At 41.2% G+C, this 23,415-nt stretch overlaps 1 protein-coding gene across 1 annotated transcript in view; it reads right to left on the bottom strand.

Moving 5' to 3' along the window:
* Positions 1-23,415, bottom strand: part of NT5DC1 (5'-nucleotidase domain containing 1) — a 153,108-nt gene that overhangs the window by 13,000 nt on the left and 116,693 nt on the right. The window contains exons 9-11 of the mRNA XM_054822399.1: positions 10,155-10,273; positions 9,146-9,304; positions 2,933-3,101 (exon numbers count right to left, since the gene is read on the bottom strand). Of these exons, the coding sequence (XP_054678374.1) occupies positions 2,933-3,101; positions 9,146-9,304; positions 10,155-10,273 (447 nt within the window). The remainder of the gene's footprint in view (positions 1-2,932; positions 3,102-9,145; positions 9,305-10,154; positions 10,274-23,415) is intronic.

The raw sequence follows: 23,415 nt of genomic DNA, 5'->3' as shown, positions 1-23,415 counted from the left end.
TGAAAAAAGAGAACTGTCAAAGTTGTTTCTATTCCAACTTCTCAATCCAGATCTATAGCTTATTTTCATTTTTTTTTTTTACAAATTTTCTCTATTAAAAAAATGGAAACAGGTTTGAAGGGTTTTATTACCCAAAATGAATTTCTGCTAACTCTCTCAAAAGAATTCTCATATGAATTTTGATGAAAACCAAGTTATTTTTGTAAAGCACCACTAGTATTGTCTAACGTTGAATAATTTTGGAATAATCTTTTTCAATGAAAAATGTGTCTTGAGAAGTAAGCCAAGCTGTTCTTTACGCACAGACGTATGTCGCATCCAAACAACAAGAATCAATTTTAAAGTCAGCATAGCAGCAATTGCCTGCCTTCCACCAAATATTTTTGCAGATCGCAAGCTGTTGGGATATTTACTTAGACGTGGCACTTACTATTGCTCACACAGACGTACAAAGGCCAGGTCAGACATTGCTGATTGTGAAGCTGTGGAGAGCCCAAAACTCCCAGGAGGCTGCAGCACACCTTGATGGAGGCGGCAGCTCGTTCGGCCGGGTCAGGTTGAGCCAGGTGCTGCTGGGGCTGTGCCAGCCGGTGGCTGGGAGCCCATGGCCAGGAGCTGGGCTCGCACGGTCAGCACGCCAGCAGCCTGGCTGCGCGTTTGGGCTCGGGGGATCTTGAGGAAAGGCCTGCGTTTTTGCAGCTTGGCAGTGAAAAGTCCTCTGCTTGTGATTAAAGAAGATGAGTAGAAAAGGAAAAGCTGGAGCACATCAAACTCGCATAACCTGTTTGAATCTCTTCTAGCTAGTTATTCCCAAATAGCTGCAGCTAAGCTATGACTTACAACTGCAGCCAAAAACTTCAGGGCTTGGCAAAGCAGGGGCTCTCACAGCTTGCTGTGACAGGAGTCAGACAAGGTATTCGAGAGGAGTCAGGAATTCCTCAGCATCCATAATAATGAACATCTGCTATTCCACACAAACAAACAAGAAATACCTTTCTCTGTAAGAAACCAGAGATGTTCTTGTACCTTCAGCTTTGAGTCTGCTTTCAGGCACTCAGCTGCAAGTTAAAAATGTTATTTCTCCCCTGTCCTTTAGCTCTGGGGTATAAGTTTCGCACACACCTGCCCCTGCCCCAGCACCAGTCAGATGCAGCGAGGGATGGCACACAGCATCCCCGCTAATCATAGAATCATAGAATGGTTTGGGTTGGAAGGAACCTCAAAGCCCATCTAGTTCCAGCCCCCCTGCCATGGGCAGGGACACCCTCCACTAGACCACGTTGACCAAAGCCCCATCCAACCTGGCCTTGAACACTTCCAGGGATGGGGTCTCCACAGCCTTTCTGGGCAAATGGAGGAACAGGCTTTGCAGGGGCTCCGCTGCCGATGACAGGCAGCTATACTACTCACTGATTTACAAGGATATGCCTTTCTGGTTCTCACCCTTTCATCTGTAGCTGGAAACTTGGTGGTACGTTTGTGGTTTAAAGACTTTTGCTAGCCCTGCAAACTGAGCTGTGGCTGGGGGGAGCTGGCGGGGAGGCAGAGTTTCACAGAGTGTGGCTGACCAACGTGTTTCCTCTAGGCCAACATTTCCAAAACAAGCCACAGAATGACTCTGGAAAAGGTATTAGAAGGGTGTTTTACAGAATTTACCTGTCTCTTGGCAATTTCCCTTGGTATATTTGAGGTCTGTAGCTTTAGGCTGAAATACAGACTGCAACATGGCAAGTATCAGAAGCGTAAATAAATTGTGGCACTGTATGAGTTTTCTGTTTTGAGATATCTTTACAATGTGCATACACATGTAGAACATGGTTGCAAAGAACAGGTCTATCGCGTGTTCTGGTGTAGAAATAACTGCTGAGAAAATCTGAAATGGTCTCTTGGAACAACTTTTTATTCCTTGGTCTTATGCATGAAGTAGGTAACATGCTGAACAGAGGGATTAGTAAACTAAATGCTTTTCATGTATATTTTTATACAGCTAAGCACCTCATTCATCTAATAATTTATGTCTTCCTTTAGATATGGTGTATCAATAAAGTTCAGTAAGGCAAAATGATAGATTGAGAACAGATAGATAGATAGATAGATAGATAGATAGAGGGTCTTCATCACCACTTTGTAATCAAGCGATATGTACTGCAGTTGCAAAGTTATTGCGGTATTACTGCTACGACTATTGCTACAAACCATCAAAAATAACGTATGGTCCCTCCGGGGATAAACACTAGTGGAAATCAGAAGATCAGCCATAATTGTACCTTTGACGCAGCCTTGATATAAGAAGGTAGAAAGCCTGAGCTGGTTTCTCAATTAGGTGAATTTTTGGAGAACAAGACATTGCTTGTGATGGCCTTGTTTTCCAGATAAGGAGAATGTTTTAGGCTCTAGCTCTATGCATAATGATGCAGTTTCAAAAGCAATACACGCATTAAAAATGAAAAAGAGAAGCACAGTCATTTCAACTGTAATGGGATAAGTGAGCTGATTGAGGAAGGATAACAAGCCAGATCAGAGAGAAACATATTTGGAAGTGTGAAAACCCCAAGTAACTTTGCATGTGTTTGTTTCCTAATGTAACTCACCATTGAAAGTAGAAACAGCAAAATATTGTGGGGAAGTCCTGACCAAGTTCAGGAACTAATCTATGGTCTGTTAAATGTTGCATCCTATTTCTAACATAGGATAAATTAAACTTCTAATATTTGCAGAGACAAACAAAAAACTGGTGTATCAGACAACTATTAAAAGCACAAACATCAAAGTAATTAATAGCCACTAGCATTAACTGTTGCATGATATGAACAGAGTATTTTTTAATGTATTTTAGATACATGTAATCTCAAAAATAGATCTACAGTGTTACAAAGTTACTATGAATACTACATGTTCATTAAAAAAAAAAAAAAAAAGCCATCTTCCTTACCTGCTATTGCTTCAAGACTAGGGATTGCAATAGTGCTGTAAGTGCTAATACATTTACAGGACCACGTGCGAACCAAGGTTTCCTCTGCATTTTCCAGGCCTGGCAATCTGTCCATGAAGAAAGAACCCCACTGTATAGACACAAAGTAAGGAGCTTTGAGCTGATCTCCCTGAAAGAAAAATAAATAAATATGTAATCTTAAAAAAAGAAAAAGAAATCTTCTTTCTTTATCCAACCATAAGCATTAGTTTAAGGAACTCTAGTGTTTCTCTGATTTTCTGGGAAAACTGTATTCTATCTCAGGAGCAATGTGACTTGAAAATATACAGAAAACCAAGAACAACCTTGCTCCCTTAAGTCCTCAAGCTCCTATTTATGTAATTTATGGATTCCCTAGGACATAAAAAGTTGGCTTTATATATTTTTCCATTAAAAAATCTTCTCTTTTCCCCATTTTTCTGTTTTCAATAGTGTGAAAGCCTGCTGCCTTTGCTGGAGAAGCTGGGTAGCTGCAGCCCAAACTGTAACCCAGCCTGGACCTCCGCCTGGGAGAAAGGAATCTCCTGGTGCTGGATGAAGTAACTGCAAGGAACGCATCATGCCACCTGTGTCATGTTATCTGTTTCTGAGCTGAGGAATGAGTGAGAAGAGAGCCGCAGGATCCATGGAGAGCCATTCAGTTGCCTAGCAAATTGTGAAAAATTGATTTTTTTCATGTATATTTTCAGACAACAACATGTAGACTCATTATGTTTTAAAGAAAGCATTAAAGCAGCATTTGGAAAACTGATTTTTTTAGCAGTTCATCTTGAAATCTGCTATATATTGCCATGAACAAAGCTCCAGGAGGCCTCTACAGAAAGATGAAAAAATGGAAAACAAAACTGTGAAATACACTATAGAAAATCTGTTGAAGTAATTTGTGTGCAAAGTAACTTTTCAGACCAGCAAAGCATAGAAGAACAGATATCCTAGCGTGTGCCTCCAGATTCGTGAACTTTTGTACTTTATTTTCCATTTAACTCCTTTCTTAATAGTTTTGAGAATCTGTTGGAATAATTTGTGTTTATGACAGAGGTCTGTGGCTTTTGATCACAAGAAAGCTGTTGATCCAGCCAAACAGACCATGTCAGTAAACACAGAGCCATTCTTTTTGTGATTCTCTATAACAGTTTTTTCTCTGAGCATAGCTGGGGTGGGAGGAAGTATTGATTTGGACAAAAACAGATATTGGTTTCTGTCTTCTGATGTGAATAGGTTGGGAAAAAAAGCCCGTATCTTTTGTTTCAAAACAAGTAGTTAAGAGCTGGACTCTTTTGTGTTACTCTTTTTTGCCTCACACACAGGAACAGCATCTCACTCCCCCCCCCCCCCCCCCATCTTATCTTTCCATGCAAATCCTAGGACTTTATAATTAAATGTGGATGCCATGCTGAATTAAAATCCATTTCCCAGCTGGATGACACATGCAGAAAACTCTTAAGGCTGTTACAGCTGTTCAGGTGATTAACCAAAACAACAGCCCCAGTACTGGCCCACATAAGCATATGCACAAAAGACAGGGCCTTGTTTATTGACAAGAGAAAAAATCTGAGGCTTCTGCTTTTTGAAATGTATGACTGGTTCAATAGACAATTAAAATTGCAATCTGAGGAAATGAAATGATTTTTTCAGAGGTCTGATTCTCAGAGTGGGAATTTCTTCCTTATTAAGGAGGAGGGAGTTACATTTTGAATTTCCAGACCAAGCCCTTAGTAAAACCAAACCCAGTTAGATATGAGAGTTTTCAGCAAGTCACCTGGTAGAGAACTCCCATCATTTTGCTACTGGCTTATCTCCACATGACAGGAGTGGTTTGGTAGGCTAAATCTTGATCTCAAATCTGAAAAGAGCTGTCAAAACTTTGCCAACATCCTTAGCAAACATCAGACATCGCTCCCCCTGCCATCCCTAACTGATGTTCATATCTCCTCTGCAGCATACCTAGCCTGCAATGAAGGACAGACCATGTACCATGAATCTATACATCTGTGAAATGAGGCAAAAGTCCCCTGTTAACATCACTACTTCTCACATGCCTGGAGGCACACATTCAACAGTGGGGCAAAGGAGCTCTGCAAGGTGCACCAGCCACTCCTGTAGTCCCCAGACAGGCAGCAGGGCAGTAGATCCTGGGAACTGCTGAGCAATCCCTCTTTCTTATGCAAAACCCCCAAGCATGTGGTTTTTCTCTCAGGCATATTGGCCAGACAGTAGCAGGTCAGATGTTGATTGTGTCAGTTGAGGGTACAAAGTGTCAAAGACTTCAGAGGAATAATGACAGTACAAGTTCCCCAGGTCCCAGGGCTTTCCACCAAGTTAAACCACCTGGAATACTTGCTATCACCTTTGCTTTATTAAGTGCAGACGAATAGGGCCTGTTAACAGTGCAGACAGACTCAGTTAATAGGACCCTTGGGTAACACTGATTTGTCAGCTTACAAATGACCTTTCTAAAATACATACAGGCAGGGAGCTGAGCACTGAAGTTTTTCTACATTTGGTAGAGAGATGAAAGAAAGAAGGATGTAAAGGAGACAAGAGCAAAAAATAAAGCTGTTAGTATTTTTTAAAGGCATTATTTAGATGGAGATTTGCCATCTATGCCCTCGTCTTTGTACCAAGTGCAGAGCACTGGGGTTACTTTACTGCATCCAATATGACGGATGGTACTGATGGCCGTGTGCTTTGTGCCAAGGTAGTAACACCACCACTGACTCATAGTGCCAGAAAAAAATCAATGCTTGGAATATATTTTTGCCAGTATAACAGCAAGTTTTTGAAGTGTTTCTGCCAGCACAGCTGTGCTGGTCACAACAACCAGATGTCCCTGAATAACACACCCATACTGGGTGTGCAAGTGAAGCAAGCCTGTCACTGGTCTAACTTTTGCTCAGAACCTGCCCCCCACAAGTCATGTGCAAATATAAAACATTTCACCCATGATCATTGTACCTAAACTACAACATGGATCACTATAAGCAGACTTTAAAATAAAATGCATTTCACTTCAGGATATTGCTTTAAGGATACTGCTTTAAATCGCCAGGCTTCACAAAAGCCCATCAGGTTGTTCTTGAAAGCGCTGTTAGATTTGTGTTAAAGATAAATGGGAATAAAGAGGCAAACAGAGCCACAAGTCACAGAGTAATTAGCCTTGTCTATGGGAGTCCCGGAAATTTGGGGAATTAAGGGCCCTGACCCCCTCCAACTACCCAGCCACTAGGCAATACTGTAAAAATGAGTATTTCCTTCTAACTGCAAAAGTATCATCTATATCCTCCAATAAATGCTTCGATTTCTGCTCCATTCATTACTATAGCCCAAGGTTTTTACACACTGCCTAGCTCCTCTGTAATAATTTCCCTCGAAATTCTGGGACAAATTCCAGCTTTTCCTTGAGTTTTCATTGATGAAATTGATCACACATTTAAAGAACAGAAGGCAAACCCAAAGCTTCCAGCCAAGCAAACAAACCCCGAGATCTGGGAGGAATCTTGTTCCAACACAATGCTTGGTATTTTTTCCCCCCCTGCATGCTGCAATTCACTTAGGAGCCAAGTAATTGCATGAATAGTTTTTAGTTTGCTATTCTCTTGCTCATTTGGTTATGACTCATATACTTCAAAGAACTGCAGTTGTTACCATAATTTCACAGTTATGTGTATCTGGCTTATATCAAGCATTTAATTGAAGGGAAAAGACAAAAACTGCTAATGCAAATGGAAATTACTAGCCTCCTGGTTTATATGAGAGGAGGTTGTTTTCTTCCCCTCTCTCTGTTAGTGATGAAATACCAGTCAAACAACTGAAAATAGGTTTTTGTAATTTCTTTCTGAAAAATGCAATTGCAAATTAGAAGCAATACTTTATTTCTTTAATAATATTTTGTAAAGATTGATAGAAGGGAGGATTGCATCTTGTATGAACGTTTCAGTCCTTCTCGGCACACACAGCATGGCATAGAAAATCTGCAATAGTAGCGTATTTTTTTTTTATTGCCAGTGAATGAGAAGACTGATGAATAAGGCTAAATCTAATTTTAGTGCCTAATTTTCAAAGAACACCTGACTTTGTACAATCCTTTGAGTTGGCTTTTCTCTCCTCTTAACCAAAGGGTTAACGGGAGAAGTTGATTAGGGGAATGAAAATAAAACTTTCATAGGCCTGTAAAGGGAGTCCCTTTGAACTAGTCCTGTTAGTGGTGCCCAGTCAACTGCAGAGATATGGATGTGACCCGTCGTTCAGACTCCAGTGAGCAGTGTGGTAATGAAATAACACCACTGACCTGCCACGGCCCCCCTGGTTCAGGTTCCTTTAATCAACGCAATTCATTTCTCCCTTGCTTGCTTGCTGTCACTGGTAGCGGATGTAAACCGAACAGGGGTTGTGGGTGGCAGGGGTGGTGTCTCCCCGAGATACTGCAATCTCTTATCAGGGATACTGTAGTGTTAGTGAAATGTCAAGGACCTGTCTAAAAGTCTCAATTTCCTGCTTGATAACTGCAGCAATAGAGGAGATGGATCTTGTGAGCGGTACACCAGAGGTATTGCAACAAGATAAAACCAAGTCATCATCAAGGGCTTAGAAACACATCACTCAATACCCCTTTCCTTGTATTTCTAGGAAAAGAAACATTTTCTGGCTATCTGTTTAAAAACGTGTGCTTCAAAAGCACATACTGAACATGCTTAAGAAACCATGGTTGAATAAAAACCCCCAAACCTTACAGACATGTAAGCAGAAATGCAGCAGAGTCTCCAGTCAGAGAATGAACAAATTTGTGGAGGAGAATGAGTTATTTTTATAGCATTACATAATGAAATCAAATTATATTGACCTATGTGGCACTATTACTCACTCTTCCTTTCCTTTCCCCCTTTCTTACTGAGAAACACATTTTTCTTGACAGGAGACTTGAGTTTGTTTGTTTTCATTTTTGTTTTTCTACAACCCAGGAAAAAGCCTAAAAATTAATGATTACATTTCCTTATTTCAGTGACCTAAGTTTAGAAATCAGGACAGAGGGGGAAAATATTGGATACATCTATTAAAAGAAGTGGAGAAATAGATGTTGCATCTATATTGTTTTAGTCCCATTGAAGGAATCATTTTCTCCACTAAAAACAAGGGCTTTTAAAACACTTCTTAGATTAAAAACATCTCTATTACAAAATCTCACAAAAATCTTCCTATCAGTAAGTTAAATTTTTAATCACAAGGTGTAATTATTTAAAAAGAAAAAAAAAAGTTAAGTGCTTTTCAAAGCAAAGTTGAAAATGCATATCTACATCTCTGCAATTAGAAGGAAATAACCTATTCATTTAGGAATATAAGAAAAAAAGAAACAGTCCAAACGGCAAGTGAAGCTGCACTGTAGTTCCTACATAGAACACGTTGGAGATACAACGCCACTGCCTCGGCCATCTGAGCACCATTCCCTATTGACTTTATTCTTTGGCAGCAGAGAGAAGGATAAAGTGTAGTGACCTTCCATCTTCCGGGGAGGGGATTAAAGTGTGGCAGTTGCACTAAGGCCTGGCTTCCCAGGTGCGATCAACCTGCAAATTTCATTATTTATCTGATATCAGTAGTCTGCATTGGACTAGACTTTGAAACAGCCTCTCTTATCTGAGTGCAGCTGTCACCAAAATAAACAACCTACGAGGGAAGCAGCAAATTAAAATTTCTTTGTATATAAGGAAAGCACAAGCAAACTGTATTTCATGGAGAGAGAAACAGAGCTTTAAAACAACCTAAAAAAAATTCCTCTGTGTTTACAGTTGGCCATGACACGCAGGGAAATGTCGTGAACTCGGCAAGGTTCAGGTGCTGGATTTGTAATAAACGGCCATGAAATTTGTCCTTGTAGGACACAGGACAGGTTCTTGTTACTGAAGACTATGTTTTTTGGTTAAGGGACTGCACATACAGCTCTTTTTTTCTGAGATCTGTGATTTAGCTCCAGGTAGAGGATCTGTGTCACCCATGGAGTGCTGAGCTGGGACAGGACGGCAGCTCCCAGTGTGGCCAGGAGGGTACATCTGCGAGGGATGCTGATGCTGACAGCAGCCTGGTAAGATAAGCAGGCTCATACTCGGCGCAGGTGGCATGAGGCTTTTTTGTAACTTACTTTCTGTTCTGTTCCAGGAAACATCTGCAAGGAACCCTTACCTCATATTTTCCTTTCTTCTCCAAGGGCTCAGATTCAGCCTCCGCAGACACCGTAACTTTGTCCCCTAGAAGCTCCTCTAAGATGAAGACGGTTTCCCAGTTGCTATAGTGACGTGCTGGGAAAATATCTGAGTGCATGCTGTCACCAAAATAAACAACCTACAAGGGAAGCAGCAAATTAAAAGTTCGTTGTATATGAGGAAAACATAAGCAAACTGTATTTCACAGAGAGAGAAAAAGAACTTTAAAACAACCTAATAAAAATTCCTCCATGTTTATAGTTGGCCGTGACACACAGAGATGTTATTAATGTCACAGTTTGGGGTTTTATCTTCAACCAGCTCTGTAAGAAAAAGGCTGGCCCTGCACATCCTCCTCGCTCTTACCTTCCAGGGGCGTTGCACAGGGATGCCTGGCTGGGGCTGGCAAGCGGGATGCCGCTGAGATTTTTGACTGACAGAATTAGCCTTCCAGGGACCAGTGGAAAAGACTACCAAGAAAATACACTAAACAACAGGAATGAATTTTGGACAACTTTGGAAACAAGGGGAAACACAGAGAATCTCTTGGCTCAGAGCTCTTCTGTGTCCAGGGGGTAATCTACCCACTAGGGAAAATGTAGTCCCTCCGTCTTCAGTGGCATTTTCACCCATCCAGGCCTGTATTTAAAATAACATGATCCTAGTTTTCACTGATGCGACCTTTTAATCGATTTGATCTGCTTCCTCAGGGAGATTGTTTATTTCCTGATTACAATCTGATTCTCCTCAAAGCTGTCAAAATGCATGACCATGCACACAGAATAAAAGATCTAGACAGTTTACATATTCTACTGATAAGAAGACTAATATTCTGCTTCCAGTTCTGGACTGCAGTCTGTTAGACAACAGCAAGAATAACCAGAACAAAAACTTGTGACCGATCACATCAATAACTTTAATGAAAGCTTGTCTGGTGAATTTTAGACTCAGGGTATTTTTAGAAAGATTTACTCTCACTTATAACATACCTTGGGATCCAACTTGCCAGTCATCTTCTTCAGTAGTTCATAAAGCTGGATAGCGTTACCTTGGGAATACCAGCCAGGCTTGTCCAGTGATAGCAGAGCTTCCTGCTCCTCGTCATTCTCTGAAATCACCAAGCAAAATCATTCATTGTTAGTGAGAGCAGCCCATGCTCCTGTATTCGTGAGATGTGTGAGAAGCTGCCTGTGCACAGCTTGGAGATCGTGGTCCATTTTGACATTAAACCAGCTCCAGTGTCTGGCTCAAGTCCTGGTACTGACTGCAGGTTCAGTCAAGGTGTTTGGTAGCTGGGGGTAGGCAGGCATTTGTGAGGAAAGAAGCAGCCGAGCCTCGTCTGCAAGGGCTACAGAAGAGCTGAGGAATCAAAGTCATAGGCTTTGCCTCCCAAACATGGCAGCAGTGAAGGCAGGAAACCACACGGACCAGACTGATGGAGAAACTGCTACACATCTAAGGTGAAACCATGAGATAAGACAGACTGTGAGAGACAGCATGTAGGTTTCCCCACAGACGAATTACCTGATGCTTTTAAACACTGACAGAAATACAACAAAACAGACTGAGGTAGCTCTTATGGGCATTCACCAGCCTTAGATCAGCACAAACAATGAGCAGTTCCCAGTTATCATCCAGTTTTGAAGAAATGACGAGAGGACAATACTGCTGCTGGTGGTGTAAGCCACATTGGCATATATCCACACTGGCAGCTATCAGTGAATTGGAGACATCAGTAGAAGCTGAAACTCCCTGGTCAGCACCCAGCTGTGCTGTAGGCTTCGCTTCTAGCTGGTCCCAAAGTGGCTGGATCTGTCCTGGTGTCCAGGTAACCTTATTGTTCATTCAGATCCATGTGCTATTGCCAGATGAACTCCTTTTAGCTTCTTGCTGGAGCCAAAATACTAGCCTTAGTGAACTGATAAACTAGAATTTAATCAGAAATATTAATATTAATGTCTTCTGTCCATTGAAGTGGTTAAACAAAAGGGTGGTTTTGTTATTCAGTCTCAAACATGTCTTATTTTTTATGCTAGAGACAGAGGGGTTAGCAGCCAATACAGTACTTTGATCTGACTTAGGTGTAACATCAGGACTTCAGTTTTTCTCCTGCTTTATAGAATTTTTCAAAGTACTTGAAATTTGTTAGGAAGAAGACTAAGACAGAGCAAACTTCATTTGGTTAGAGACTGCTGAAAGCTGGAATGCAAATTTTGGAGAACAGTGAAATGACAAGACAACTTTATGTTTAGGAGCACTGAAGATGTACATGGTGCAGCACATTGGTCCTTGAAAAATAAAAAAAGAAGGAAAAAGAGGCAAATAGGTATGGGGAAAGAGGCAGTAAATCATTCTTTAGCATTATGAATACAAGAAGTTGAATAAACATAGGATTTATTCTCAGACAAAACAATTCTATATTAAGGGTGTTTTATAAACTAGGAAAAACCAAGGAAATTCAAAGTTGACACTAACAATTCACATAGAACTTGTGTGGAAATGTCTTTTCCTTTGTTCTTCTTCAGAAACCTTATGAAAATAAGTATGATAGCATCTATAAAAAAAAATAATCATTTCCTGAATTTTAAAATACTTTTGACCAAACAACTTCTGATCAAACAGAAGTCGTCAAACTTCAGCAAATTTGTTTTATTTTCCTTGTATTTTTAGACATATTTGTAAGGCTGGCTGAACAAATAGACACAATCTTCAAATGATATGGACGTAGAAAAAGAAACTTATGAAGACAACTCTTTTGAGCTGCTGTCACAAGTTTCTCAAAATTTGTGAAGGTTTGTATAGCTATCATTGTCTCTCCATTCAGTCAGTCAGGAAAATACTAGAGAAAAATGGAGCTATTATGAGAAGGATTTTCAGAATAACAACACTGCATTTGCGAATAGGAGCCCTATGTATTACAGCAGCACCAGAAGGCCCCAGCAAAGAGCAAGACCCCACCTTGCTACCTCTATGGAAAGGCATGAGGGGTAGTCCTGACTGAAAAAATTCACGCTAATTACAAGGTGGAAGGTCTCTCACTCTGTGAGATCTATTACTGTCACCCCTAGCAATGGGATTCATCTCACTTAACTCGATGCATCCGGAATTTAGGTTTCTAATTTACAGTTACAGTCTGAACTAGTTGGCCAGGTTCCCTCGGTAGGCAAAAGAGTGTAAGAAGCACTTTCTAGAGGTGCCAGTTCTGGAGAAGGAAAGGATTTAATTGTTAGGAACTTTGCTTTTAGGTAATGAAATGAAGGGAAATTTCGAAGCCTGGTTTCCTCTTCTGTGCTTGGAGGCAGCAAACAGCATTGAGATATCTAATTCATTATGGGAACACCTTGATTTTGGAAGGATCTTCAGAAATCTGAGGAATTAGATCTTTTATAATATTTGTGTTGTAGGGTTATAGGGATAATGACTCTCAACTGGTAAACCTTGCCTTGAACCATCTCATATGGTTGCTTGTGCTCACACATCTAAGGGTGACTCTGTCAATTTTATTTCTGTAATCTCAAGTGGGAGGAAATTAATGGTGTTTCATTTGTAGTGAGTCATTAACTAGAAGGGTTTCTAATCCACTTACACTTTCCCTGTGGCAAAATATAGTCAAGAAAATTATTCTTCAGCACTGGCTCTTAAGGCCTTTTGTAGTAGTTCTGCCATGTAAAAATTGATACGCAACAACTTAAAAATCCATTAATGACACCATTGGCTCTGGCCTTGTGTTGTATCCTTCAGATAGCAGCTACATGACAGCTCTGAAGGAATCTGCAAATTTCCTGCAAAAATGCTGCATAAATGTGCTTATAGTGGTTCCTAATATATTTTAGATAATCCAAGCCTAACATTGGCTACACTTAGACAGGAGAAAAACTGCTGCTGACCTTCCTTCCACTTTGCTGTTATTGATTTGTAAAAGTTCATTCAAAGGTCAGAAATGCTATAAATATTCCTCCAGCAGGAAGCAACAAATATATAGGCAGGGATGCTAAATCCTTCAGGTCTTATAAGCTGGGAGGAAAAGGAGACGTCCTGACAATTTTAAACAGACTGGATAACCAAAAAGAATTTCTCAGATGACTTAGATAGAGCAACTTGCTTCCTTCTGAAGTCTAACATATCACTGCAACCTGGATTCCTGTAGACTAAAAACATGCCACAACAAGAAATGTAAAGGTAGCAAGCAAGTAAAATTAAAAATAATTAAACTCAGAAAATCATTCTATAGAACACTCACCCAAACCTCAAAAGTGATTCAGAGCAATTTTCTGAGGGGAAGTTACCGTTCCTTTTTAAAAACAGCACCAAAAGTTTGACTCATGCTAGAGCAATATTAATATTGCTGGAAAGGCAATTTGCATGTTGCTGTGTCTAAGAGCTTGGGAAATGTTTTCTGATTCAGAAATGTACTCCCATCACCATTAGCAGATACAGTTTTTCAGACAAACCAATTCACTAACAAGACTCAGTATCCTTTTTCTTGTGAGAATTTTCTTGCCTGCCTTTACATGTGCATTGCCGGTTTATAACATGAGCTGAGGAACATCTGGTTTCATTCTGAATGAATATGCAAAAAGTAATCAGTGAAGCTTATTCCCCTTTAAATGACAACTGATGGTAATTTACTTTGGCATGGAGTTGCTCCTCGGGAAAGACTCTGCACACACTTGCTTACTGCCGTCGGCTTTGCTATCCTTTTATGGGTTATACCCGCCGAGATGGAAACCTGAGCAGATGCAGTGCTGAGGTTGTGTCCACATTGCATGTTCAGCCCATGGTCTGAACCTGGAGCTCTATCCCTAACCTGGCTGGCGTTTGTACTCTTAAACCCTGGCCCATGGCATGGGGCTCTCGTTTGGGAAGCCTAAGGTTAAGAGAGAAGCTAAGAGGTGAGGGCGGATTTATGCTTTGACAGTTATTCACCTATACTCAGCCACACCTACACTGAGGTTAATTTTCAACAGCTCACCACCCCTGAGGCCACCACCCTGCGCTGCTGCTCCTCCGGTTAGGGGTTGGGTGCCCTACGGCGAGTGTTGGCTACCCGTCGGGGCGAGGACCCACGAGTGACTCACCTGAGAGCCCGAGGACACCTCACACTTACTTGACTGGGCAGAGACTGGGGTAAGAAATCAACTCCAAGTGCCCGCACGCCATGCCAGCCGAAGTTGTGCTAGGTTTAACTGCAGTGTGTGTACAGCTCCCCAGCACCCCGTTCCCTCTTCTGCCTTCCTGTCTTTCTCCTGACAGACTTTTACTCCTTTCCATACAAATCTAGTTAGACCGGCTATTAGGGTTACTGATATTTTTTGTTCCTTTGAACTGCGCAACAGAATAAAAACATGTGGTGGTGACTGTCACTGCTCGGGCCTGTACCTGCTCCTGCCTCTTCCTCCCGCTGGGCAGCTCTTGCAGGCTCTCACCGCACGCAGGCGCTTGGCACAGATGGACGTACGTGTTTGGCACACTGAAGCCCTGGTTACCGCCTCAGGGGGCTTGTAATACAAGTAAATTTTATGATCCACAACTATCATGCTGATATGCCTCTCTGAAATTTAAAATAATGTCATTTCGGGCCCCAAGGGCATTAATATAAAAGCTGGGTTATGTTCCAGCCCAGCTCGCAAGCACAATCTGATTCTAGATGGCATACCGAGTTCATTTTAGAAACACAAACTCTCTTTTCCAGAAGGGAGGTGAGGGCAGGAAACCACATCATTTTACAGTCAAGACAAAGGGACCTGCATAAATAAAATCCTTCTGGTAGGTTCTTCCAGTTGTAAAGGTAATGAGATGGGATGACACAAGCTGTAGAGTTCCCCTGTGAGCATGCTCTCCATGAAGAAAGTAGGCACTTACAAGCTTGCTGGGGTACAATGCCATACCCTGTGGGCACCCTTCTGTAGGGTCGTATCCCAAATGCCTTTGTATAGACCGACCACCTTTCCCAGGTAGTTTCCAGGGTTCGTGCAGATGTTAGTATGCTTTGCCATCCCTGAATTACTTCTGTGCCGTGGAAGCAGCTGTGAAATCCATCGACCTGGCACATGCACCAGCACTTCCCAGTCTCCTGTCTGACTGGATGACTGCTGGGAAGTGATAAGGAACAAATTAGTCCCTGAGCATGATGCCTTGAAATAAAAGGTTAAGGCTTCCCAAAGTGAATAGTGATTTTGGCCGTCTCCATTTTTGGCTGTCCAATCTGATGTTTTTCAGAAAAATTGTGAAGATCAGCTCCCCTTCCTGCCCGTGAATCATTCTGCCTTCTTTGGGGTAGCTTATGACTGGTGAGACAAAGGCTGAACTAATCAAAGTAAAAATTCACTTTTAAAAACCGGAACATGAGTTTTAATTTTACATAGGCAGTGATACATCTTTCTTATGCTTAGCAATCCCAACATATATGTGCTCATTCATATGGAGGATTAAATAACAGTACTACTAAAAGCTAGCAATATTCCGAAAGAATAGATAAAGCTGAGAGAAAAATACAGATACTGTTCTATGAAAAAAAGGGAACTATTTCATAATAATTCACAAGTGCTACTTATCCAATCACTAACTATTCCTTTTCTCACAATGGACTTCTGTTCTTTCGCTCATTTATAAGGCCTGATAAGACCAAAGTACAAGATAGTGTACTTTCAAATTGCCCTGGGCATATAAGAATCACAGACTCCTTAGAGAAGAGAAATAAATATTAATAATAACAATAGGTGTTACATTTTTAGTTTTTCTAAAACCTTTGTACCTTTTATCAAAATCTGCCTTACTGCTTAATTGTGCCAAGCTATGTAGCAACAAGACTGAAGTTTTACTACTTTGTAAGAAAATCAGTATTTCCTTTAGAGAAGTCAGCAAGTAAGTTTCTTTAGGAAGTTTTGATTACTGTGTTACAGGAGCTGAAAATAACAGCTCACTACAGATTTAGTAACTTGTTTTCAAATCTGTCAAAGCATTAACTTTACAGCTTCCCAGGAACAGTCTGGTTAATGAACAAAGTGTTTCTATTTAAAACATTGATATGATGAAATACAAGCAAGGCCTTTTTTCCTTGGAAAAAGAAAATCACTTTTTGGGAAATGATTCAATTGCAAGTTCATTTTTAAATGTAGTCCATGTGCAGATTTGGTGAAGCTTTTTCCATAATTTTATTTAATTGTATTTATAACTCAGAGAACTTCTATTTTGGAAGGGTAAGAAGGACATAAATATGGAATTTCATTTCTTCCTTGCACATATTTTGTAAGTTTGGTTTGGTTTTTATTTTTTCAGTTGGGATCTTGAGAGATCCCAGTTGACCTTTTGAGAAGTACCAAATGGCAAGAAAATAAATAAATTCCCTTCACAGAACAGTTTTATTCTGGACTTCTTTAGTTTTGTAAGAAGGTCCAGAGCCTTATAAATGAGGAAGTCCCAATATCCAGACAAATGTCCCCAAATAACCCTATCAATATTAACAACACAGTTACCCTAGACATTCCTAGATAATTATAGAGAGACAAGCTTTTCCAGACAGCATTTTGAATTCAAGTAAGTTAGGAGAGGTATGGTAATTGGGGAAAAAACTTACATAGTCTTTTCAGGAATATGCACTTCAGTTCAAGCAACTGCCTATAACCTTTCTCACTAGGGTGTGCTTCACTGCTGCACAAAAATTTGAAGAATGGATGGAAGCAGAAGATAGAGAGAAGCACAGAAGATGAGGGCCACGAGTCCACTTGAGGGTAGGAAGGCTCTGCAGAGGGATCTGGACAAGCTGGATCCATGGGCTGAGGCCAACTGCATGAAGTTCAACAACGTTTAGTGCTGGGTTCTGCTCTGGGGTCACAACAACCCCATGCAACGGTACAGGCTTGGGGAAGAGTGGCTGGAAAGCTGCCCAGCAGAAAAGGACCTGGGGGTACTAGTCAACAGCTGGCTGAACATGAGCCAGCAGTGTGCCCAGGTGGCCAAGAAGGCCAACAGCACCCTGGCTTGTATCAGCAGTAGTGTGGCCAGCAGGACTAGGGAAGTGATCGTCCTCCTGTACTTGGCACTGGTGAGGCCGCACCTCGAGTACTGTGTTCAGTTTTGGGCCCCTCACTACAAGAAGGACATTGAGGTGCCGAAGCGTGTCCAGAGAAGGGCTGGTGAAGGGTCTGGAGCACAAGTCCTATGAGGTGCGGCTGAGGGAACTGGGGTTGTTTAGCCTGGAGAAGAGGAGGCTGAGGGGAGACCTGATCGCTCTCTTCAACTACCTGAAAGGAGGTTGTAGTGAGGTGGGTGTTGGTCTCTTCTCCCAAGTAACAAGTGATAGGACCAGAGGAAATGGCCTCAAGTTGTGCCAGGGGAGGTTTAGATTGGGTATTAGGAAAAAATTCTTCACAGGAAGGGTTATCAATCACTGGAACAGGCTGCCCAGGGATGTAGTTGAGTTGCCATCCCTGGAGGTATTTAAAAGACATGTAGATGCGGTGCTCAGAGGGACATGGTTTAGTGGTTGGACTTGGCAGTGCTAGGTTAATGGTTGGACTTGATGATCTTAAAGGTGTTTTCCACCCAAAATGATTCTATGATTCTAGTCAGTTGTGACCTAACCTATGACTTCAGAAAAAATGTCTCAATTTTCATAATTAAAATAAAATTGAGAGCCACAAAGCATCTTCTTCACACTGTGCAGACTATAATCTTACAGCTTATTCTAAGTCTCTAAGTCTCTCTAGTAATACCTACTGAAATAAGGCATATTGGAATTTGCTCTTGGACTGTACTCTTCCACACTGAAAATCGACACTGCAGTGCGGTGGGGAAAAACTTCCTGCCATCATTTACTTTGGCTTCACACATTAAAAAAAAAGAACAAAAAAAAAAAGAACAAAAGTTCTTTAATCCTCAGTTACAGAAAGACTGAGAATTTTTTCCCCTACATCTTAATACTTCAGGTATAAACTATACTACATAAACTGAACAGACAATTTGATTCTAAACAACCATATCTTCATAAAGCAATGCACCCTGCTGCATGGAGCCTTTTTTTTATTTCTTCAGTTCCCTAAAATATGTTATTTCAAAGGGCATAATAATTGCGAAGTAGACATGAACATGGATAGTTATTGCACATATTCATTTGTCTGGAATACACAATAGCTATTTTCATTAACTTTTATGTGAAAACTATTTATACAGCCAAATTGAGTTATGATTTATAAAAAAGCTCCATTCTTTTTTCTTAACTTACTACACTATCTTAAATCCCTACTTTAATTTTATTAATTCTGTCTGAAATTTTGGCTTTCCAAGTATCGGCTGCCTTTGAAGGGGGTAGTTTTACATCAACATTTAAAGTCTAACTTAAGATTCAAGGTTCCACAGGTAAAAAAATGAAATTTGGGAATTAAAAATAAATAAATAATTCCACCATGCCTTCTGCCTGTTAATAACTGTATAAGCATTCCGTAGCTGCAGATAGCGGCTATTAAAACCTTGCTCAGACTGTCTCTCTGACTCAATAATTAAAAAAGAAGAACTCACAACAGTTTCCTTATCCCAGTGCTGCTGCCAAGCCTGGCAAGCTTAGCAAGCAGCGGCAAGAGCACTCCTGGAGAATGCAGATGCCCAGCCACTGGAGCCCAGGCATCTCCCTGCTGCTTGTGGAGGTTAAAAAACTCAAACATGGGTTTTTTTCCTGTCTGAAAAGGAGAAATTTCTCAAAAAAATAAAAATAGAGAGAACTTGAAAATAACTTATTCTCTCAGTGCTTCACAGTGTCCTGCTTTTTAGAAGTTGTGAAGTATGCTCATTCCCAATATTTTTAAACAAAACTGGATGCCTTGGAATAAGCAATTTTTCCTGGAAATAAAAGCTAACATCTGAGACTACCGAGAGAGGGGTTGTGGCTCCTGCTGACCTAAGACTTCTTTTTATCACATGGGAGAAGAGAAGCATTACATTACACACTTAAAAATCATACTGCATTTCATATTATTACTATCCCTTCTAGGAAAAAAAACCCCAAAACGACCGTTAAAAAATTTGGGGTTGTGCGGTGCACCCTTGCCATGAGCAATGTGCACATTAGGGTCCATCGCAGAAAGCCTTTAACAGAAAGTGCTGAAGAAGGAAATTTGTTTGGAGTTGTGCTGGTGAGTAATTAGGTGGTGCTACAAGTTATAGCTAAACAGGAGAAAGAGGAGAATGTAAACTAGGAAGCCTCCGCAGACCATGGGTGTGCTGGAGTTGGGCCAGCTGGGGAGCAGGACGGCCAAGCCGCAGCCTTGCCGAGAGGTGTGGCGGGAGCTGTGCCTGAGGATGTCCTTGGCAAGGGTGCTCGTCCTTGGGAAGGGTGCTCGTCCTTGAGGGTGCAGCAGGGAAAAAGCATCCTAATGCAGTTAGCATTTGGGGGATCATAGTCAGCTGCATGAGGGGAGGACACTGCACCCATGGTTTAATCTGGATTAATTTGGCTTTTGGGATAGAGTGTCACCAGTTCCGCCATAGATTTCCTACCTGACCTTGGGTGCTTTGTATGTAAATAGAAGTGTTAAAGCTCCCATATATCAGAAGTCCTATGAGTGTAAATACGTTAAGGTTCATGAAGTCTTTTGGTACAGTGACAACAACAGCCATTTAAGTGGCTCAGGAGGGCAAAGTGAGATGAAGATGAGAGATGCAGAACTGGATTTATGTAGACTGTATAAAAGAACAAATAACTGCGCTGTGATGTTGCTCAGGCCATGAAAATACAGAGATGACAGTCAGAGGGAAAACTTCTCCTGGGGTCCAGAGAAACTAAGACATATTTTCATCTTCTTTCCATTGCTTTGTGCCTCTTCTGCCTCTTTGCAACTCCTGTCTACGTAGGGTGTGCCCACCAAGCTCCCTGTTGAGATTTACGATCTGTGGCGGATGGGAAGCAGAAGGGAAGGACAAGGCGTGTGCGTGTGACAGAAGACAGAGAGATGATGGCAAGTTCATTCTTGAGGTCTGGGGACAATGTCATGGCCCTGTGGACAACAGTCATGGATAAATTCAAAGGAGGGACAAAGAACATGACAGGGTTAGAATAACTGGCAGAGACTTCAGATGCTTTCTAAGTCTGCTATGGGGCCAGGCATGTCAGGGAACACCAGAATGAAAAAGAACAAGAAATCCTGTTCCTATTAGATCTGTTGAGATATAGTAGAACTTCATATTTAATAAACAAAATGAAAAAACATTATGAAATTAATTTTCTAACAAAGAGGAAAAGTTTTTATGTGTGAAACAGTCACTGTAAATCTCAGAACAATGTAGCCGGGCTGGAGATGGCAAGGAAAAATGGAAACTATTCCTTTCTGGCAAAGTACGTTTAGTTACTCTTTGATGGGAAGACCGACATGAAAGATTTGTAGTAATGAGGTTTTTGAAGACGTAAAAGAGAAATGATCCCCATGACACTTCCTATAATACTTTTCCACTGCCTTATCTGTGCATTTTGTGTGGTTTGCAAAACCACTTAGTCTTTATATGAAAATGCACTTTACCTTGTTTCTCAGAACCAAGAGCTTGTGCCAGATCTCCATATGCAGGAATTTCACAGATAAAATCTCTTGCCACTATTGTTCCAGAAAAAATCATCTTGGAAGGCTCTGGCAGTATCACAGAGACACCTGGGATCTGTGGACAGTAATAATATATAAAGTGGTTTCACAGCAGATAAGAATCAGATTAGGATGAATGTGTTTACTAATGAAAAGAAGTCCTGGGGTCACTAACTCTACCTAGAAAAACACGCAACAAACATACTGAAGTTTAAGACATCTGGAGTCCTATGTGAATAATAAAGAAAGACTGAAGAACAAAGGAAGTGAGGAAGAAGATGGTGCGTCACTTTTATGTTTTCCTGAGCTTTCAGGTTGTAAGAAGTAATTCCCTTCTGAACACCAGCTGCAGAGGACTTGCTACTCATCTAAAAAATGCAATGTCCCACTATTGCTTGCCAGCCAAGAAATGTTTTGTGTTCTCTCACCTTTTATTTCCCTTTATTGAGTGGGACAGGAAGAGCTGCTCCTGAACTAGGTAACTCTCTACCCACCTGAGATTTCCCCCATGCGCAATAAATCCACACCTGCTATTTGTTGCAGCTCTCCTTTGCCACTTACTGCTTTGCAGTTCTCCTGAGTGCTTCATAAACTAGGTAAACGTTGGTATTTAGAAACTGGGAAACGGAGGCAGAGATTCACTGTCATATCAAAGTGAACCAGATCTCGGCCCAGGCTTTGGTCATGATTCCTCCTCGTGTTCTCAGCTCATTTCTTGGGCTTCCTAACCAGCTCCTTTCACTAGTTGCTTCCAATAGCAGATCTGATGCCTGCAGTACAAAAATCAACACGTGTTTTCTGTGAAAAACAATTCTACAGACTAACCTTAATAAAAGCTTGACATTTTGGAAGAACACACAAGAGAACTCTAAAGCTCCTTAATGAAAACCAGCACTTACAAATTCATGGAAACTATGCTGAAGGGAAGCTTTCTGCAGTGGTTGCCAGCCCTCGTTCTGCCAGGAATGTACCATACACAACTCTCTTTTTTTGCTCTACTACAAACTGCCTCAGTCCCAATTTCCAAATTAATTAAAAATCAAATCACAAGGTAACTCTTTATGAAGTTCTCTGTCTAATCATCTACTTATTTTTGAATCCCTCAGAAGAAGCCAGTTAGAGAAGGTGGATGAATAACACCCACCCACCAACCCCCATTTCTATCACGTATTGCTTACACATGTGATCTATGCAAAGAATGATTTTTCCCTGCAAAGTCATACTGATAAATCCCCCCCATGACGTAGGTAATCTTTCTTTCTTCCAGAAATTCCTTGTGGATTTTGACAGCTGTTTAAGAACTATAACGTGAAGTTTAAACTAAACCAACCTAATTCACACAGGTTTGCATTGAGTCTTAGTAGTGTGGTAAAGTTTACAAACTTGTATTGATCCATCCTGTAGGCATAAGAGTAGACCTGCACAGATCCCAGCTTTCTACTCAGCAAGTAGCCTGGTTCTATTCACTTGCTAGTATACTGGTGCCTAGATACATTTGAGATGCCTTAAGGTCCGCCAGCACCTTAGTCCAGTTGTAAACTGGGAAGGCATGGGTCTTCCATAAGTCCTGTGCCACTTCTGCCAGACCTGTGTTTGGGTTCCCTGGGGCTCTTGATTAGCACTGGAGGCCTATAATTAGGCAATGAGCGCACCATGGCTGGGATTCAGCCCCAGATGCAGAAACATAATGTAAAGGCTCCACGATAGGAAGCGCAGCTGCTGCACATTGCAGCGGTGAGTCAATGGGGCCAATGTATTCTGTATCATACAGCGTGGGCACTGCCGTTTGGGCAACTGCACAGCCCTCCACTGACCGTGTTGGCCAGCTCTTCATTGCCTATAATGGGAGTTGTCTGAGTAATACCAAATGATAGATAGCCAGTGAATTTTCTATACACTGTGGCTTCTGTATCTATTCCTGGTACTTATTTATTTCAAAATAGACCTCTGTGATTTTTGACATGTGGTATCACCTTTACAATGTAGCTGTGAGTCAATTTTTGTATAAGGTAGAGGCTTGCAACTCAATGTAAAAAAATAGCTTCTGAAAACTATCCATTTCTCTGATACAGGTTTGGCAAGAAGAGAAGCCAGGTTTTGAACTAAGCTACCAACAGTGTAACATCTTACTTACAAACAGCAGGAGAGTCTGGTAATGATCTGCATGAGTTAATAAGGACCTTTATTATTCCATGGACAAAATAAAATCACAGAATTGTCATAGAATGGTTTGGGTTGGAAGAGAGCTTAAATATCACCTAGTTCCAACCCCCCCCCCCCGCCCCCCCCCCCCCCCCCCCCCGGCATGGGCAGGAAATCCTTCCACTAGACCAGGTTGCTCAAAGCCCCATCCAACCTGGCCTGTATCTATTTAACCACCTTATATTAAAATGCACAAAACAGATCGAAAGGAAATATGCATTCTTTTAATGCCAAAACAGCTGCTGACTTGCACGTGGTTTGTTTCCCTAGCGTTCCTTTCTGTCTTTTGATATTTCCAATTTAGCTCTTCCCCCCAGTCATGGGTGGACACTCTTATGTGTGCTGGGAAATAGAATGAAGGTGAAAAGAAATAGTTCATGTAACCAGAAGCAATATTAAAAACAACTTCTAGTCTAGAATTCTGGATATTGAATTATCTGTATAAATAATTGCTAGACATTCTTCAGGTATTATGTTACACTAG

The sequence above is a fragment of the Grus americana genome, chromosome 3 (genome assembly GCF_028858705.1).
Source record: "Grus americana isolate bGruAme1 chromosome 3, bGruAme1.mat, whole genome shotgun sequence".
Taxonomy (NCBI): domain Eukaryota; kingdom Metazoa; phylum Chordata; class Aves; order Gruiformes; family Gruidae; genus Grus; species Grus americana.
The sequence above is the reverse complement of the archived record's forward strand: the minus strand, read 5'-3'. Positions and strand labels throughout refer to the sequence as shown.